The sequence below is a fragment of the Euleptes europaea genome, chromosome 15, assembly GCF_029931775.1.
Source record: "Euleptes europaea isolate rEulEur1 chromosome 15, rEulEur1.hap1, whole genome shotgun sequence".
NCBI lineage: Eukaryota > Metazoa > Chordata > Lepidosauria > Squamata > Sphaerodactylidae > Euleptes > Euleptes europaea.
This window is the reverse complement of record NC_079326.1, coordinates 21,776,785-21,797,879: the sequence shown is the minus strand read 5'-3', so window position 1 is coordinate 21,797,879 and position 21,095 is coordinate 21,776,785. Positions and strand designations below refer to the sequence as shown.

The following is a 21,095-nucleotide window of genomic DNA, read 5'->3' as shown; positions in this document are numbered from 1 at the left end:
ACTTTGTAGGAAACAACTGGATCGGCGTCTGAGAGGATAAAGAGCAGCTTCTCCTTGTGCCAGGCAAACACCCAACAAAAGGATTGGGGGCGAGGCAAAGAAGGATGTTATCCCTGAAACCCAGCAAAAGCCTTAATGGCCAAAGGTCACTCTCAGCTCTATTACCAACCTCAAAACTGTGGATGTGGCTTAAGAGCAAGAGTGAAGTTGCTATGTAATTGATTGTACTGGCTCCCCGAGTAGATAAAAATGTAAATGTACCACTAGAGGTGTCAAACCTGGTGCCATGAAGAATTTAATAGCTAATCCTGACCTGGATAGCCCCAGGCTAGCCTGATCTCGTCACATCTCAGAAGCCAAACAGGGTTGACCCTTGTTAGAATTTGGATGGGCAACCTCCAAGGACTACCAGGATGTGACACAAAGGCAGGCAAAAGCAAACCACCTTCGAACGTCTCTTGCCTTGAAAACCCTACGGGGTCACCATAAGTCAGCTGTGACTTGACGGCACGTATGCACACACACACATACACACACACACACACACACTTGATAGATATGTTTTAGGCACAACAGTAATGACATATACATCGTGTTAAAAACATGTATACAAAACTCTCCCAAAATATTAGAACTTGGGAGACACCTAATTGGCAGAACAAACAAAAGTTGATTGGCAGAACAAACAAAAGGAAGTACTTTTTTTCGAACAGTGCACTTAACTTGTGCTTACTCTGCCACAGGATATGAAAGCTTAGAAGGCTTTACAAGGGGAATGGATGGAGAATAAGTCTGTCAAAGGCCATTAGCAATGCCTAAATGGAATATCCATATTAATTGCTTATTAATCTCTACTGTCATACAGCTAACCTGGGCAAAATAAGTAGGTCTCTGTTCTCAAGCAGCATGCCATCTAAAAGAAACAATAGGAAAACCCACAGAAGGAGGGGAAGGAGAGACAAGGAGGAGAGATGACTATGGGCGAGTAGAATTATAAGTACTTAAGTCATGATTGTAGTTGAGAACACATCTTTTCTAGTTTTATGGTAATTTTATATCATTGCCTAAAAATTATCTGGGCAAGACATTTTTTTTCATGTTAATGTTACTAGGATTGCAGATTGTGCTTGATAACTGAAAAATAATCTTTTAATATGTATGATCCATACAGACTGGAATATATTCACTATTTTTTTCTTTGGTATATTGTAGGACAAAAACAATCCGAAGACAACCAATAATAAATGGAGGAATCAATGTAGAAATTGGTAACCCTTCATACAATATGTATGAGGTGGGTCACAATCACAGTGAAAGGGGTCTCTCAGATTTTACATTGAATCCAGATAAGGTAATATTGAATACCTATTTGTCATTTGCTTTCACATTCAAAGAAGTATGTATTATAAAATAGTGAAATGTCATTATTGTTATGGCATTTGACCTGTCGTATATGAAAAACACCTCTTGATGCAGTTATCAAGGTGATGAGTATGCACGGATAACCAGCTCTACGTTCTAGATACTAATTAGTAGACAGCACTTCGTATGTATAGAAGTTATGAATCTTTAATATGCATTCATTTAAAGGAAAGAATCATGGTGCATTGCCAAATTTCTATAAATTCAGTATATTCAGTAAATACTGTCTGTCCAGAGTGTTTTTGAAATCTGTATTAACGATGATCTTTGGTTTATTTAATTTTCAGAAAACCTGTAATGAAACTGTCTCTTCTCCCTAGGACAGAGGGGGCATTCTTGCTTCTTGAGATTCCTCTTGCATCTAAATCTCCCTTTCCCTAGACTACCATTGCCAAGGGACCAGTCATCAAGTTTCCATGCAGCTCTTTCAAGATCATGTTTACTAGTTACGACAACAAAAACAAATTCTAGTTTTCTTTTTGACTCTGTCCTCCACCTGCCATATCCTAGACAGGATCTGTCACCACAGTGTGGACAGATAATTCCTTCTCTTCAAAGGGATGGAGAGGCTGCGCCAGCGCAGAGGGGCATTCCAGGGGCGGGGGGAGGAGCCGGGGGCTAGTTGGCTCCCTATCCCCTTTTGACCACAGCGTTGCTGTGCCCGCTGTACCTATTTAGCAGGCACAGCCTCACTGTTTTAAATGGGGCAAAAAGCCCCAGTTAAACAACAACAAACCCCCCCCCCGCAAAATGGCTTCTTTTGGTTTAATGGCATCGGGGGAAAGGCTTAGAAAGAGGCACCGCTGCGCCTCTTCCCCGCTGTCCCCATACGCCTCAGCTCAGGAATGGGCTGTAAAACTTTAGCTATGGGTTTAGTCATTCCAGATTATCCCAGGAAGCCACAAACTACTTAAACTAATGGCTCTTACCATTTCAGGGGAAAGTAGATTTATTTATTTATTGAAACAGTTACAGCCCGCATTTCATCAAGTAACCATAAAAACCCAGTTCAGCCCCAGTGTAATAAAATGTCTGCAGTTTATACTCCATTAAATGCTCTAGTGTATGTAATAGCTTTACAGTGCCTCCTGAAAATTTCCAAGGATGGTGCTCCACATCTCAGGGAGCCTGTTCCATAAAGTGGAGAAAATGCAGACCCCAATTGATGCCAGACTTTAGTAAAAGAACACCCGGGAGGTGGCAAGCTGAATAAGATAGCTGGTGCATGGGGACACATGAGGAGAGATGGTACTTTAGATATGTTTCTCCCAGACTGTGAACGGCTTTAAAGTTCATAATCATCATCGTGAATTGAGCTTGGAAATAAATTGGTAGCCAAGAAATCTCTTTTAAACTGGGAGGGGGAGTGGGGACAAATGGAATCGGGCTGAATTTAGTTGGAGCAACTGTTCTAAGTAGTGTTTTCTCTTAATTTCTTTGCCAAATCTGTTGACATCTTACAGGAGACAAGGAGTAGGAGATGGACTTGATCTCCTCTGCCTAAGGTTGTTAGTGCAGTGTTTCCTCAAGGTACTTAAAAATGTCTTTTTTCAGGATATTGTGGCAGGATTATGAAAGTAGCGTGGTCATGCCAACCAGAGGCAATATTGTCCAATTTCGGATGGAAAAGCTGTACTTGTCTGGAAACATTATGGATCTACTAAAAAAAATATGGGGACACAGGTGAACCTGAATTTGAAAAGGCTGATCAGATTTCTGAAGAAGATACTTTTCAAGGTTGAGATATTGAAATCAACCTCAGGACTTAATTGCATTCATTCATCTGTTGCAAGCATAATTATATGTTCCAATACACATAATGCATTTGGAGATAGCTACTGTTTTTGTATGATGACAAATATTTCCAGTAGAGAGCATTATGATTCAGGTTCACAGCTGTCTCCATGGTATTCATCAAAGTATTAGTGGCCCTAGTAGTGCTTCTAAGATCACAGTGAATTTTCCTTTTCCAATACCCAAATAATATCCTTATCCCCTGTCATTCCTGAATGCAGGGTCTCAAGAGATATGCACATTGCACTGGCAAATTTCCAGGCTTTGTTGTAAACAAGGATTAGAGCTCCCTGAAGACAACACAGATGTGAATGTCTGCATCTTAAGGGATGGGAAGTCTGTGTGTCTATGTAGAGATTTTTACCTTTTGCAGATTCTTGGTGCACACAGTGTTCAGCTGTGATAGCACTTAACTAGCAGTGGGTCCCACAGGGAAGTTAAGCTCTTGCTGAGTTCTCTGGCTGAGCTGCTGGAAGTGGCTGATAGTTTAGCGTTGGACACCTTCAGATTTATACTTCTGGGGGATTTCAGCATCCATGCTCACCCTTGCTGAGATTTCATAGCTTCTGTGGCAACCATAGGACTGTCCCAGGATGAATCGGGCTCTGTGTGTGTTTGTGTTTTCTGTATCAAGCAGGAAACTGATAATCTGGTAAGTGGGAATTTGCAGGTATGAAATGGGTTGGGGGAATGCTAGAGGTACATTGACAGAAGACACGGGCAGAGAAACTGAAATACTGTAGATCACATTTGTTGGAAGCTCAGCCATATTATGTTACTCCCCTAAGCTCCAAGTACATCCATTCAAAGCACAACAGCTCATCCGACTTACTTATTTGTCCCTTTTCCTGCAACACTACCCATGGTGCCAAATCTAAGGGCCCAGCAGTGAACTCCTGAGAACACCTTCCTCGGATTAAATCCTACTGAACATATCTGAGTAGGATTCTGAGTAGACCTGCTTCGGATTACTCTCTTGGGGAATTAAAATTTTTACAGATGGGACTGGCTGGCAAACATAACTTTAGCTAGTGAGAAAGAATTAAGACAGTCAATCACGATGAGTAATATGCAAGAAGGTAATTCAAGCAAAGCACCTATGAATGACCCAAGCATTGATTTCAGGGCAAAGGTTATTAGCCATTGACATCTCATGTTGGTCTGACAGGAAAGGAAGATCTTTTCAGCAACCGTAGCCTTTGTACAAATCAATATGTCACTTAAAGACATGTGTTGCAATTGAAAGTCTCAGGTGCACAAAAGGAAAATTATGCAGTCACTAATCAGTGAACAGGGCTTCACAGTAGAAAGGCTTCAGGAGTAGAAAGACTTCTGGCCTTTAAAGGAAATGGAGTTAGATCAGCTTGACCACTTTAAGATGATAGTTGATGAATGCTGATATTTTCCCACTACAATCCATCCAGCTTCTGGCAGGGTTTGTGCCTTCTCCATCGCAGCTTCTGTCTTGTGAAACACTTTATGAGAGGATGTACAGAAAGTACTAATGCCTTTTTGTTGGCCTTATGGCTGTATAAGAACAGGATGGTGACTACCACCAGTGCCACAATGGATGTGGCATACAGGTCATTTGCATCCGCTCAGAATTGCAGGAAAACGTCAGCTTGTTGAAATTAAGATTAATTAAACTGGCTCATCTAGCTTTTCAGGATATTTTTTTTGCAGGGTCCACAATGTATGCTGGTTCTTTGGCAGCAGGTCTGATGATAGAGACAGAGAGTCTGTCTCTTACCATCTCCTCACCTCTTCCTCCCAGGAGCTGCAGAGTGGTGGTGATGAGAGCAGCAGCAATGGCAGGCAGGGAGAGAAAGAGATCTTCTCCTAGTGCCCTTGCCCTTTTGGCTGGCTTACTGGGAAGAGGAACCAGGGAGAAGGGAGTAGCCTTTCCTATCACCTATACCTGCTGCAGCTGCTGCCATCAATGTAGTCCTAGGGGGCTGGGAGGAAGAGATCCAGAGGTAAGAACAGACCACTCTCGTTTGTTGTTGCAGCAGCCATCACAAGCAATGAGTGAGTGGGAATGGAAGGGGAGAATTCTTATCTGATTGGATCAAAATCCAAGTCTGAGAAGAATTCTGAGGAGTAATGCATCCCATGATACTGAAGTTGTGCATTACGAGTCAACAAATATTTGTTCCTGAGTTTAGGAACTGTGATTTTGACATAATCATTATTGCTAATTGCATCGAGCTTACAAGTTCTTAAGGAAAGCCGCACCACAACAGATTTTGATCCATACTCTATTGGGGAGAAGCTACATCGATAACGTTTTGAGGTGTCTCCCCGGTTGGATGAAATTTGCACTGCAGCAAGATGGATACCGGTGCACATATAAATCCTTATTTTCCTCTGCAGATGTTGCATTTGATTGGAAATTTCTGCAGAGGGTCCTGGAATACTAAGGGCTCCCCATCCGCTTTCATTTGAGAGCCCCATTCTTAACCATTTTTATTACCTTCTGAATAAACGTATGTTCACTGCTGTTCCATCACTACATTGGTGCTCTTGTTTTCTTGGTTATGGTTGTTTAGCATTGCAGGACTCAGGGGTTCCTGCTCTTTGCAGCTTGGACAAGCGAAAGTTCCAGATAACAAGTTTCTAGTGAAAGTTCAGATAACAAGCTCCTCATTATGTACAGAAGGTGCAATTAAAGGGACAACTAGTCACATTGCTCTTAAGTATGATCATCTGTATAGTCTGTTAAAGAGAATCCTTTTTCCTGCTACAAAGTATGTGGTTGCTGAGTGACAGATGAAGTAACTGGGTAATTCTAGAAATGTTTTATTAGTATCTCTTTGTCAACGAGTAGTGTGCATCCAGGTATGATCAATAGAAAAATGTACTAATTGGCTCTTCAGCCATTTGATAAATTGAATATTAACCTGGGTGGTAATCTTTAACAGAAATGCTTCCTGTATTAATGTCATGCTTTACGTAAGAGACACCTGAATCGAAGCTTGTACCTGATTTTTAAATAGGTGTTCATATTGCAATAAGCCAAAGCTGAAGTCAGATATGTGGTTGCACTCATTGCTTTTTAACAGTATTTCAAATTGTAGGGGGAAATGAACTATTGTAAGCAAAGAAACTAAAATGTGAAAAAAAATCCTCTATTTAAATACAGGCCAGGTATATTGGGGGAGGGACCACAGTCTTCAAGCTTCCCCACACAGCACCGCCAATCTACTTAAACTCTGATCTCAAAGGACCACTAACAGCAGGGGTGAGAAACTGTAATTCATTTTCCATACTCATTCTATCATGATCCCCTAGTGAGGGTTATAAAAGGTTCTTAGTAAAAAGAGAACTAACGTACAAACAGCATTTAGTGAATAATGTATTTGAGAGTAACTAGTGGGACATCTTATAACATGTATAACTGAACACATAAAGCAAATATAAACAAAGTTATCCTATTTTATAATAGCACAAATAAATCAAACCAAGTTAACAGTTCCATCCTGTTTTGCTCAACAATAGTAGCAAAGAGCCCTGTGGCGCAGAGTGATAAGCTGCAGTACTCCAATTCAAGCTCTGCTCACGACCTGAGTTCGATCCCAACGGAAGTTGGTTTCAGGTAGCTGGCTCAAGGTTGACTCAGCCTCCCATCCTTCCGAGGTCGGTGAAATGAATACCCGGCTTGCTGGGGGTAAAGGGAAGATGACTGGGGAAGGCACTGGCAAACCACCCCGTAAACAAAGTCTGCCTTGGAAACGTTGGGATGTGATGTCACCCCATAGGTCAGGAATGACCCGGTGCTTGCACAGGGGACCTTTACCTTAGTAGCAAATATGGGATCCTCTGCTGTCTCAAAGCATGAAAATATGCAAATAGGTTGTCTTCTTTCTGTGGCACTTGGATGTTGTTCATATTTTGTGTTGGGGAAACAGTCACCACCACCATTGCTACTGCTTAGATGTGTGCTGTAAGAAACTAAGCAGAAGAGCTCCCCCACCCCCCACCCCAAATCATGGTATAATCTTCCACTGCTAATAGCTGCAGTGCTGTTCAGGAACAGAAACAAGTATAGCAACGATCTGTTTGATTGGATTAGGATGCTATTTTGGCACAGACCTGCAATTGCACCTTACAGCTGCTAAAGGGAAGGGGTGAGACCAGACAATTAGTAAGCATGCATAATTAATGGAAGACCTTTTATCACAGTGGATTAAGCAGGCAAGTCATCTGAGTCATGCCTTTACGTAAGTGATAATGCATGCACAAATTGTGCCAAGCTATTTTTCCGAAACGTAGACAATTGACAAATAAATTGTAGTCCATGGTTTACTAAAATTAGTGTAAACTGACCATTTAGTATTATTTAATAATTTGGTTATAGATCACCTACTTCTACACAGTACAACATCATAAACATATAGGCCATTTATGCATGGGTGTTTCCTTGTGGTCACCCTGCCAACTACTTCGGGGTTCTGGTTTGATTATGCTTGCATTTTCCAACTGTCAGAGGTCACCTCACTCTCCCCGCGCGTTTCCGTGCATTTTGCCCACATTTTCTGGATTTGTGTTTAGCCAGCATCCATAAAATGCGAGGAAAGAGCACGGTGAGAGCAAGGCGATCTCTGACAATTGAAAATGCAAGCATAATCAAAGCAAAGCCCTGAAGTAGTTGACGGGTGACTGCGAGGAAACAGCCATACATAAATGGTCACAGTTTTTCCAGAGTTTCGGTAATATTATACAAGTAGAAAATTTAGGGCTCTAATGGTAACTGAAATATGCTATCCAGTGCCCAAGTGAGAATGTCTTCAATTTACATATGCATAATTGTGTTTTGGATCATGTCCAGACTATTTAGTACAGTAAAACCAATTAATGAGCATAATATAGACAATCCAAATAAAGAAGATGCAAAATATTGTCGAAGGCTTTCACGGTCAGAGTTCATTGGTTCTTGTAGGTTATCCGGGCTGTGTAACCGTGGTCTTGGAATTTTCTTTCCTGACGTTTCGCCAGCAACTGTGGCAGGCATCTTCAGAGTAGTAACACTGAAGGACAGTGTCTCTCAGTGTCAAGGGTGTAGGAAGAGTAATATATAGTCAGAAAGGGGTTGGGTTTGAGCTGAGTATTGTCCTGCAAAAGTATTGTCCTGTAAGTATCAAGATAATGTGCTAATGAGGGTATGGTATGTTAATATGGAACCATTGTATCCTGAAGTGATCTGTTAATGTGTGTAATCCAAAGCTAATCTGTATGGCTATTGTTGAATGTTGTCTTTGTCTGGAGGTTTTTCAGGGCAGAAACTTTTGAAAAAACATAACCTACAAACAGTGTTTAAACCCACCAAGAAAATACAACAAATGCTACGATCAGCAAAAGACAAAAGAGACCCCCTCACCTCTGCAGGAGTATATCGTATACCTTGCAGCTGTGGAGAAGTTTACATCGGGACCACAAAACGCAGCATACAAACAAGGATAAAAGAACATGAAAGATACTGCAGACTTGGCCAACCTGAGAAATCAGCAGTGGCTGAACATGGACTGACACAAACAGGACACAGGGTCTTATTCCAAGACACTGAAAGACTGGACAATTCTACCAACTATTTTGTCAGATTGCACAGAGAAGCCATTGAAATTCATAAACATCAGCACAACTTTAACAGAAAAGAGGAGAGTTTAAGAATGAATAAGGCTTGGCTTCCTGCCCTGAAAAACCTCCAGACAAAGACAACATTCAACAATAGCCATACAGATTAGCTTTGGATTACACACATTAACAGATCACTTCAGGATACAATGGTTCCATATTAACATACCATACCCTCATTAGCACATTATCTTGATACTTACAGGACAATACTTTTGCAGGACAATACTCAGCTCAAACCCAACCCCTTTCTGACTATATATTACTCTTCCTACACCCTTGACACTGAGAGACACTGTCCTTCAGTGTTACTACTCTGAAGATGCCTGCCACAGTTGCTGGCGAAACGTCAGGAAAGAAAATTCCAAGACCACGGTTACATAGCCCGGATAACCTACAAGAACCAAAGAAGATGCACTTAAACCACACTTAAATTAATGGAGCTGATGCACTGCAGTTGGATATAAATGCTTATAATTGCTGTCACCTATGTCTAACCAATGTACTAAAAATCTCAACGATCTTTCAACAGTATTTTATTAATTATATTCATACACAAGGATTCATATATTCATATATTTCATTTACAATCATTTTACTGTGGTTTCGGTCACTGAAAATCTTTCAGCTTGCATGTATTGTTGTTCATCAGAGAAACATGGATTAGAGTTACTATTTTTTAGAACCTAGTGTGGTATGTAAAAACCCTGGGAATATGCATGGAATGGGCTTTTTTAGGGCTTCTGTAGTTTATCCAATCCTCAGCAGTGGAACTCAAACTAATTTCAAAGTATATAGTTACATCATTCAACATGCATCCTGACACTCAGCATACTTACTCACAAATAAATCTTACTAAGCTTATTCTTGTATAAATGTCTCTAAGATTACAGCCTTAGCAGCAGTATCTTAATGCATAGTAATTACACTGACTCATGGAAACTGCTTAGCTTCTTAGGGCTTGATTTGCATACCTTAAATTTCCTTTAAAAGTAGCATACTGGGGATAAGTAGTAAATTATGTACATTATGTCTCAGTTGAAGTGCTGTATCCAAGTACTCAGTAAAAGCTTTTATTATTTTTTTCAAATAAAACAGAACATAAGATGCATTAGAGATACCCAGATGTATTTCATTCATAGTTTAATGGAAATATTATGAGGAACTAGCCATCTCTAGAAAATTATCTTGTAAAAACTTCAAATATTCTGTCTACCTTTCTGGTAGCTCTTTGTTAACCTCTCTGAAGATTGCCCATTTAATTAGAAACAGTTGGATTGTTCTTATTTAACTTTTATTTCAGTTAAGTGAGCTTAGCAGCCCAGTATAACGAGGTAATCCTAAATACACTTAGTCAAAAATAATATCTGTTGGAATAATAGAGCTTGGTCTGGCAATGAAGGCTGTAGGATTTTCCAGCTAGCCCACATCCCAGGCCACTACTAGACCATAATGATGTGTTCTTTTCAGCCTTTTAGTTCTGCCATCCCCAACAAAACGTAAGAATTCTCTACCATTCCCCACCACCAGTGGCTATTACAGATATGCCAATTTAGTCCCTCAGGGAATCAAACCATCATTTTTTATTTCTTTAAAGACTCATTCTGAATTAAGACCCCAACAAAAGGAAAATATTTATAGGATATTACCCAACTCGCAGGTAGCAACCCTACCTGGATAGCCCAGGGCTAGCTCAATCTTGTCAGATCTTGGTTGCTAAGCAGGGTTGTTCCTGGTTAGCATTTGGATGGTAGACCACCAAGGAAGTCCAGGCTGGCTATGCAGATGCAGGCAATAGCAAACCGCTTCTGAACAACTCTTGCCTTAAAAATCCCTTGGGGTCTCCATAAGTCAGCTGCAACCTGACAACACTTTCCACCAACACTGGTTTTTCTTTTTTACTTGTTCAGAGAGGTATTATAAAAGAGCAAACAATTAAATAATTATCTGTAGGAGTTTAAATCAGCCAAATCAGCCTAATTCCCAACTTCTCCTTATGCTTTTTTGTATGGGGGGGGGGGGTCCATTCCCTCTTCCAATTAGTAGACATCCTGCAAATGTAGAGTTGAATTTACAGATCAGCTGCATGACCTAATAGAACTCAAAAGAGTTTAAGTGGGGTTGGGTACATGATCTTTATTTCTGTGTACATGTTTTTATAGCACTCATCACCTGACACAAGAGCCCCCCCACACCAAATGATAATGAATGCTGACAGCATGACTACTTGTATGCCCTATGTGCTAGCCCAATTTGGAAATAAATGCAGAGACCATAGATACTGTAGGTGTGGATCTAGAACAGGCTGATGCACACACGTTTTTGTAAGGCTTGTGTAAAGCCTTCCCATTTATCTTTGCAAAGAAAAGACATTGCATTCAGTCTAGAGACCAAAGAGCATGTGTATGCCCAGCATCCCACATCTCTTTTTGTTTCTTCCAGCTCAGAAGTAGTCTGCACCCAGATGACTAATGAAATAATGGCATGGGTCCACTGGGAGGATTTCTGCATGTGCTAGGGTTCCTTCCACAAGTGTGGGGGGAAAAACCTTGCACCTTGTCCCATACACTTAATTAAAATACAGAGAATCTGAGCGGTTTTTCTTTTTGCTCAAGACATTCTACAAGCAATTTCTGGACACTATAGGTATAGCAAAGCACTAGGTGTTGCAGAAGATTTTATGCAAGCAGAACTGTGCTAAGTCTGTTTATGTTTCCACTTGCGCACTGCTGGATTGAAGCCAATGAGTGGAAGGAAAATAAATATTAGTGCTCTGCCACAAAGAGTTCATTCAGTTAGATAGGTAGCAGTTTTCATGTTGCTGCAAGAGGTGTACAAGATCAACACAAGTAGATACTTCATTTTTCTTAAGTAATGTTCTGGGTGGAGATGAAAAATAGTTCTTGTGTGGGTGGGAGACCGTTTGTAGATGGGGAAGCATACCTTTTGATTTAATCCAGCAATATTCAACCATTATTTGTATTGGTCTGTACTTACAATAAGTGCTACAATGATAAAGCATTTGAAAATAAGTTATAATTTTGGAACATTGCATGGTACCTTTATGCCCTACAATCTTTTTCAGTTTAGACACGGACTCTCTTGTTAAAGCTATACAGTCCTTCCATGCTGCATGTTATAAACTGTGTTTTCCATAATGACTACATTAAATCATAAAATAATTTTGAACTATATTGGATAGGACAATTTTCACACACACATCCCCGTATTTCTAGCAAACGCCAGGTACTTGCATGTTACATTGTATCAAAAGCATGTGTCATAAAATAATTCACTTATGTTTTGCTTGAGCCAAAGTAAATAATAAATTTATCCTGGTTTTCACTCATCATGCATGTTCTGTGAAATTAGTAATTTCATTATTCTTAAATTAATCCTAAATGACATGTGGCATATTTATCTCTTTTCAGCCAACAAACTACTCTAATCCAGTGTATGCAAAGTTGTATATGGATGGGCAAAATTGTCGAAACTCCTTAGCAAGTGTTGATGAAAGGAAAGAACTCCTCCCAAAGAAAATAGATATTGGAATAAGGGAGACTGTGGCATAATCCATTGTAACCTTTTGTATACTGTATAAATGTATAAAATATAAGGATTACTTTTCTATGTACCAACAGTATTATAATTGTTTGGGCATCAGCATTACCTCTGAATTTTTTTCTGTTTGGTTGGTGGTTTTCTGGGTTTTCTTTTTGCTGATGACTTGACCGACCATTTGTATGGTATTTTTATGGGGGGAAATCTGCACTACCAGTACAATTTACAACAATGCTGCTGATATAACACACATTGAATTTGTTAAAAATTTAAGAAAATCCTTTGTAGTGTGAATATGAGCAATCTATTTTGTATGAACTCTTTTTTGTTTTGGTTTTAATTAATCAATGAAAATGATCTCTGCACTTTTCCATGATATGGTCCTACAGCTGTAGTACAGTGTGTGCATTTGTTTCTGTTTTAAATGGTGAAAGTTTGATTGGATGGTCTACTCTCTTTGTGCCCCTTAGAAATTCACTTCAGAACTTTAAAATAAGAGGACACTGGTTAATTTCAGAAATCACACATAACCTGCTTTTACAGCTTCCTTTAGGATGCCAACAAGCTATGAGTACTATAGAGAACATCTAATGGCCTGCATGAACACAGATTATTTAGTTTTGGAGATTCAGTGGTCGTCCATACTATATTAAACATATATACCATGTTTTTAAAAATCCTTCATATTTAGTAAAGCTGTATAGAATTTAGTAATATACAACTTGCAAAAGGAAAGACCTTAACTGATGTGTGACATGGCCTGTTCTGCAGTCCTGTGTACAATAGCCTACCTGGAGCACAAGAGGGCATTGCCAACACACTTTATATATTTATTTACTCAGCCACATGTATTATTTGTATACAATAAATTCCCCCGTGATGTAAGGAGAACAAAAAGCCATAAGCACACACATTAACAAGGTCTTCTTAGAAGGAGGGAAAATCCACCTCCTTACATTGAAATATGAAACCCACCCACCCCAATCTTCATCATTTTGTATCTATGGAAATATTATTTAAAAACTACTGTGCATTAATTTTAAATCTTCCTGAATAAACCTCAGACCACATTCTCAGCAGTGGAGAGTGTTAAATGTAACAAGTTTCCAGCACTTTTTCTGATATTAGCCTATTTTATGTTGTTATGAAGAATAAAAAGCAAAAACAAAATCAATACAATTTGCCTTTTTTAATTGTGACAGAAATATGTAGTGCAATTTCTCCAGACTGGGGGAAAAATGAAATCTTTTATATATAACTTTAAAGGCACAAAAGACTTCACACACATGTACAAAAAGGATTGGAGAGGTTTTTGTTCCCTGTGCTACATATTACTGATTATTTTGCTGTCCTAATATATTAATCTAACAGATTAAATATGTTTGTGGTGGCTCTTTATTCCCTCTGTACAAACATTGCAAAAATAACAGCTGTTTTATAAAAGATTTTTTGTTGTACTCTATGCATGCATACTACCTATTTCTAAACTTTGCCATGTTGAGGCCTTTATTAAAAAGAATTTGATTCATGTAATATCAGTGCAGTTTTGCTTGAACAATGTTATGCATATCATAATTTTTCAGGTTCTTGTTTAACTTTTTTTTTTATTGACCAATATCCTCTATTTGGTAAAATAGTCATTTTGGCCGTGTTTCTAAAAATGTAAAGTGTTACATACTTTATAAATTGTTGACTTTTTTGCTTACTCAAATGAAATTCCACATGTTTAACTATTGTGCAGAACACTTCTTGAGTGCAAACACATATAATTAATATCCACTCCAAAAATAGAAGATGCTAAGGAACGGTAGAGAAATACATTATATTAGTGGAGAAAAGAGGAAAATGTCAAATCTCTCTCTCTCTCTCTCTCTCTCTCTCTCTCTCTCTCTCTCTCTCTCTCTCTCTCTCTCTCTCTCTCTAACCTGAATACAAATCTGAGGTGAATTTCTTTTTTTAGATTCAGATTTAGTTTAATACGGTCCAAACTGGTAAACGTCTTATTCTAAGTCTGAAACCTTTTAAATAAGGGGACTCCGGTAGATAAGATGGCTGACAAAGGAAGAAGAGTATGTGTGTGTGTGTTAAGTGCCGTCAAGTCGCTTCCGACTCATGGCGACCCTATGAATGAAAGTCCTCCAAAATGTCCTATCGTTGACAGCCTTGCTCAGATCTTGCAAATTGAGGGCTGTGGCTTCCTTTATTGAGTCCATCCATCTCTTGTTGGGACTTCCTCTTTTCCTGCTGCCCTCAACTTTCCCTAGCATGACGGTCTTTTCCAGTGACTCTTGTCCTCTCATGACATGACCAAAATACGATAGCCTCAGTTTAGTCATTGTAGCTTCTAGGGTCAGTTCAGGCTTGATTTGATCTATCACCCACTGATCTGTTTTTTTGGCAGTCCATGGAATCCGTAACACTCTCCTCCAACACCCCATTTCAAAGGAATCTATTTTCTTCCTATCAGCTTTCTTCACTGTCCAGCTTTCACACCCATACTTAGTAATAGGGAATACGATGGCATGAATTAATCTAGAAGAGTATGTGGGGAGTGAATCCATCCTCTACCCGAACACCTGACTGGCCAGATTTCAGGATTTTAAATGGTTATGCCTAACAACTCAAGTTGCTGGATTTGTCTAGGGAATCATGTGCACTGCATCAGTTTGTGCACCCCATTTGCAATGCAGTTAGAAAAACAAATGCAAGCTTTCAGTGTTCCAGTTACAAGCAATTGAAATTTAAACATTCTTACAGTGCATTCCTGAGCTTTCGACACGCAGGGACAGCGTGGCAGAGGCGCCGCCGCAGCTCCTCCAAAGCAGTTTCCTGCCTGCCGAAACCTTGAAAAAAGCCTTTTTGTGGCTTCTTTCTTTTAAAATGGGGCTTTTTGCTCCATTGAGACTAGTGAGGCTGCGCCTGGTAAAAAGCAGGCGCAGCCTCGCTCTTTTCCTCGCCAGCGTACCTGGGGCAAAAAGAGACAGGAGGTTGCGTGCAGGCAACCCCGCCCCTGGAATGCCCTGGGAATGCCCCCGGGACGCCGGAATGCCCCCGGAAAGCTGGCACGGGCCTTTACGCCAGAGGGATAAGATGGCAGCGCTAAGAGACCGGCGTCTGGGCCTCCCTGCCAGTGTTGGGACCACTTATGGTGGCATAAGTAGCCTGGATGCCGGTGTGGGGGGCACTCATGCCGGCGTAGCCCTGTCCTGGCTTCCTGAGGACTGGGCATCAGAAGTCAGGAATGTGCTGTTATTTACTTGGGGCAGAACTTGGCTCTAATTTCTAGGATCCTTCTTTGATCCCCAATTTTACAGTTTTACATTGCTTATTTTACATTGCTTATTTGCATATTTTAAGAGGATGCATATTTCACGTTTAAATTCTTGTTTAAACAATGCCATCTGGCCCTGATTACCTTAATTGGTAATTCATAAAATAGGTCTAAATTTTAATCTTTTGTCACCTCCATCTGACGTAGCTCTCTGATGCCCTCACTAAAAAAAATGGTTTCAGTGTGGTTTAGATATACCCATATCTTCCTAATGAAGAATGGTACTTTTCTGGAATGTCTGTTCTCTTTCAGTAGTCCTTTTACACTTATGACATCTCCCTGCCTTCTTCTCATGTTACTTAAATAAGTATTTGGTGGTTTATGACTTTAGCAATTTCCTCCTAAGATTCTTTTTTACTTGCTTTGCCACCTGAATTTCTCTTGCCACAGTCTGTTTATTTGTTCATTGTCATTATTCTCATCACTTGGGTGAAACTGACACTAAAAGTAAGCTTTATAGCTTTGTGGACACTCCTGTTCAACCACAATGGCATTCTATTGGCCTTGGTTTTATTGAACTTATCCTATTCTTTCCCTTCTAATTTCTGGTGTGTATTCTATTTGAGTTAGGAGGTGGTTGTTTTAAATAATTTTCAAACTTCCTGCAAAATTTTAGACTAGGGTTGCGAGGCACAATGGGGGGACATGAAGGCAGCATCAGTTCTGGGTTTCCCCTGGAAGTGATGTCACACTATCAACCCAATGGCCATTAAAAAAAAACCTTCAGAGTGATGGGAAAGCCCCACTGGTGACCTGGTAATACTAGTTTAGACCTTTCTTATCCTTCCCTTCAGCATCCTTTTAATGAATGGTAGCTTCATGCTTCTCCTATAATATCTAGGTCTGCCCTGAGTGTAAGGTAAGAAAAGGGATACGAAATAAGCTCAATGGCTTAGGGCAAGACTGTATGCTTTTTCAGAAATCACATATTGACAAAAGAGCTTTGCAAGGACTTGTGGGGTCAGGGAGAGATTTTCAGGTAGGAATCCAAGGAAAGGGATGCTCAGCTCTTTCCAGACCTACAAAATACTCCTTTAATTGCTCCCACTCTTATCGTTTTCATCCCCCTTCCCAGGTGGGGTTCTGATCCTGGAATCCAGTTGGGTTGGAACAGATTTAAAATGGGGAGGAAAACAGTTGGAAAATTGCCCCTTTTGGTGCCTTCTTATTTTCTACTAGACACCCCTCCTTATTTTTCTACTACAGAAGCCCCTCCAAGGACTATGGGGGAGGGGCCATGGCTCAGGGGTAGAGCCTCTGCTTGGCCTGCAGAAGTTCCCAGGTTCAATCCCCGGCATCTCCAGTTAAAGGGACTAGGCAAGTAGGTGATGTGAAAGACCTCTGCCTGAGACCCTGGAGAGCCGCTGCCAGTCAGAGTAGAAAATAATGACTTTGATGGACCAAGGGTCTAGTTCAGTATAAGGCAGCTTCATGTGTTCATGTGGCATTTGTGTTGCAAGGAAATATGAATGTGTATATGCACTACATGGAGTTGCAATCAAAAGTTTGTTTTAAAGGCTTTTTAATTATGTAACACATTTACCAATTAATGAGTGTGGGTGCTTTCGAACAGGATTTTTGCCTTTGTTTTGCCACCAACTATCAGTAAGCGGGGGGGGGGGGGGGTTGGTACCTTTCTCACACAAGTTGTCTAATCCATTTTCCTTCCGTGTTCTCCTTTTTCCCCCTTGTGGTTGCACCTTTGACATAATTATGTTTGCTGACTGCCCAGCCTGTTTCCTTATATGGCATTGCCTCTGCAAACCTGAGCTCCTCTGCCAATAATGAATTAGCTGTGTGAAAGTGCTCCTTGCCTCGGCAGACTAAGATGGGAGTTTTGCAGTGCATTTCTGGGCACTTTCACACAAGCTGAATAATGCACTTTCAATCCACGTTCAATGTTAGGTGCTGGTTCTCCATTTCCCCTCCTCTTTCTTTTAAATGCTGTCTGAAATCTTCATTCCCCCTGGCTTCAGAGAAAGACCAGGGTAGGGATATGCACTTGAAAAAAGATTCAGTTTGTATTCCTGCCCCCAAAGCAGGGATTATGAATTTACCCTGATCACAGGACAGTTTAATGTGGTCTTATAAAAATGAGAACTTTATTTAGCTACAACATACATCAAAGTAGACCCGTATGACTTACAGTTCATGTAGAGATGGCTGCAGGGTGAAAAGTCCTTGATAAGTAGGGTTGCCAGGTCTCTCTTCGCCACTAGTAGAAGATTTTTGGGGCGGAGCCTGAGGAGGGCAGGGTTTGGGGAGGGGAGGGACTTAAATGCCATAGAATTCATTTGCCAAAGTGGCCATTTTTCTCCAGGTGATCTGATCTCTATCGGCTGGAGATCAGTTGAATTAGCAGGAGATCTCCTGCTACTACCTGGCAGTTGGCAACCCTATTGATAAGAGTCCATTATAAAAGCCAGTAAAAAGACTCAATTTGTAAGACCTGAGCAAGACTATTAAAGATAGGACATTTTGGAAGACATTGATTCATAGGGTTGCCATGAGTCAGAAGTGACTTGGCGGCACTTAACACACACACAAAAAGACCATTGTTTCCCCCTGTTCCATCAGCTGCATACATCTGATAGCAAAGGAGAATAGTAGAGTTTGGCACTGAGTACAGGCAACAGAAGGAAGAAGGAAAGAACCAATAAAGAAGGAAAGATAAGATCACATGATCTACTGCTGTAATAGACTACATTCCCCTGCATGCAATCCCTATTTGAAACACATGCTAGCTACATCTTACTGCTGGGGCAGTACAGTTCTCATACTGGTATTTTGGATTATGCAGATCCTCAATATTGTTTTGGGATTCATGATTTTTTTTTTCTTGTTTTGAATTCTGAAACATTTCAGATCCATTATTCCCTAGTGGAGACTCTTTCTGGGCAACTAAAGTGGCTGTTTTTCAAGTAAATGGCCCTAAAATTGCAGGGAACCTATGCCTGCCTGTCCATTAAAGACACCCCCCCCCCTCGAGTTTCAAACAAATTGGACTGGGAGGGCTAATGCTGTGGTTCCCCGAACAAGGTGCACTGGCCATCCTACTTGTCTTCACTGTTTCACATGGGGGAAAGTTGTTCTGTGATCTTTCTGTTTCAAAACAGAGTGAAACCTAGACATGGAATAGTTTTGTGGTCATGCACTTTGCTTGCCTCAAAATCAGCCCTAATGCTTGTCACCAAGATATTTAAAGTAGAATTTCCATTATTGATATTGTGAGTGTGTGAAATGCCGTCAAGTCGCAGCCGACTCATGGCGACCCCTTTTTGGGGTTTTCATGGCAAGAGACTAACAGAGGTGGTTTGCCAGTGCCTTCCTCTGCACAGCAACCCTGGTATTCCTTGGTGGTCTCCCATCCAAATACTAAGCAGGGCTGACCCTGCTTAGCTTCTGCGATCTGACGAGATCAGGCTAGCCTGGGCCATCCAGGTCAGGGCATTATTGATATTAGATGGTTAATAATCATTTTTATCTGAGTCAGTCCATCACTATTTTTCCCTGTTAATTCTTGCCCCATTTTCTCAAATAGCTTTGAAAAACTAGGAAATACTAATATACCATGAGTCTGATTAGAAAATAAAACAAGTTACTTGTTATTAAACTACCATTGGTTAATGCAAACAAAAGGAACCAAGAGATTATAATTCATTGGACCAACATAAACAAGACGAGGAAGTCTTTACCCATAGACATGAGAAGGCAAAGCATGTTAAACATACAGGGCTGGATCCAGAGTAAACTCTCCATCAGCAGAAGCTGTCCCGCTTCTTCCTTACTCAGTCAAAATTTTCAATTTAGTCTGGACGCCGTGGTATTTTACAGCATTACTATTCACATGTTAAATTGAAAAGTGGTAAATACTGAGCAGCCTTTTATTTCTTCATCACACCTTCCTATGAATGGATTAAAACAGTATTAAAATTGTCGCCCCCTCCCTTCATAGTTCAGTTGCTCATAATAACAATACAAATGTAAACATAAAATGCCTTCTTGTTATAAGGATAATCAAGATTTCTTTTTTGGCCCCAAGCTCACAACTTTGCAAGTTTTTCAGATCCAATATGGTAAGTGGCATGTCCATTCTAAGTGGCCATTTATATAGGGTTGATTTTGATGCTCACTCAAAGTTTCTTTTTTAAATCTGCCCTTTAAAATGACTATTCACGGTCCTAATGCAAGAGGAGAAAATGAACAAATTCCACCCCCCACACTCTCCTGCTCCTTCATTCATACTTTTACATAGCCATTAGCGATGGTTGTTTGCATAGCTAAACTGCAGCTGTGATTGTTCATGCTTCCTTCAATGAATGCTTTGATGCGGGGGCAGAGCAAATACAAAAGGTCGCGTTAAAGGGGCTCTTAAGAAATGTGAAGCAGGTATGTGCTGGCTTCGCAGTGATGGCTGGAATGAAGGTTCAGCGTGAAGAAATAAAAAAAAATGTGGGGCACTTCAGCCTGGAACGTGCTGCTAATTACCAAGCATAAACGGCCAGTGAGTTCAAGAGAAGTTAGCTGTATGGTATATCCTATAAGCCAACCTAAAATCGGTAACTCCCATAAGTACGTAATCATTTACTGACCAACATTGAATTGTTGGGAGTGAGCAAGGAGTCCACTATGGAAACCTCAGAGATCACTAGAAAAGGTTTTTAAAAAACAAATCCATTATTTTAATCGATCCATTAATCCTCTACTACCCAAGGACTATGGCTATTCCCAATATATAAGTCTTTGTTATTGTGCACATAGTTATCATTCTGCATTTTTAAATGATACAGCATTAGAAAAAAATGTTCCATGTAACAAATCAAAGAACATACATACAGAGTGGCAGCAGGCAGCAGGGGTTGCTGGTGGTAGGTCTTCCGCCATAGTGGTACACCTGGCAACACTACTTGTAGACCTTACTAAAAAAAATCAGAGTTAGTGCCTTGCAGAACACCTCTGGAGGACTGTTTCTCAATGAAATTGGAAAACTAAAAAGGAAGTAGGTGAAATGAAAACATTCAGAACAAATACATGTGAAAACAAAGAAATGGAAAACAGCACAGCACTATATTCCTACTTCTGTGATGACCTGTGCTGGTCATTGACTATAATAAAGATTTAATCTAATCTACTTCTGTGACTATAATTTAGATGTTCGATTCTATAATACATTATGCAAAGCACTCTTTTATGCAGAGTGCAAAGGGCACTTTCCTGGGAGTAAGCGTCACTGAACAATCTGAGACTTGCTTCTGAGTAGACCTGCTTAGGAGTGCTCCCTTACTGTAGGAGGCTGCTTTTAATATTTATTTGGCAATAAGAAATGGACCTAAGCCGTGTGTAATTGAAATGAGAA

General features: G+C 40.2%; 1 protein-coding gene across 1 annotated transcript in view; it reads left to right on the top strand.

Annotated features, from left to right (window-relative positions):
• LRP1B (LDL receptor related protein 1B) overlaps positions 1–13,076 on the top strand; it is a 566,614-nt gene extending 553,538 nt beyond the window's left edge. The window contains exons 89-91 of the mRNA XM_056861170.1: positions 1,213–1,351; positions 6,359–6,457; positions 12,279–13,076. Coding sequence (XP_056717148.1) covers positions 1,213–1,351; positions 6,359–6,457; positions 12,279–12,419 — 379 coding nt within the window. The 3' untranslated portion in view covers positions 12,420–13,076. The remainder of the gene's footprint in view (positions 1–1,212; positions 1,352–6,358; positions 6,458–12,278) is intronic.
• The last annotated feature ends 8,019 nt before the right edge of the window (positions 13,077–21,095 follow it).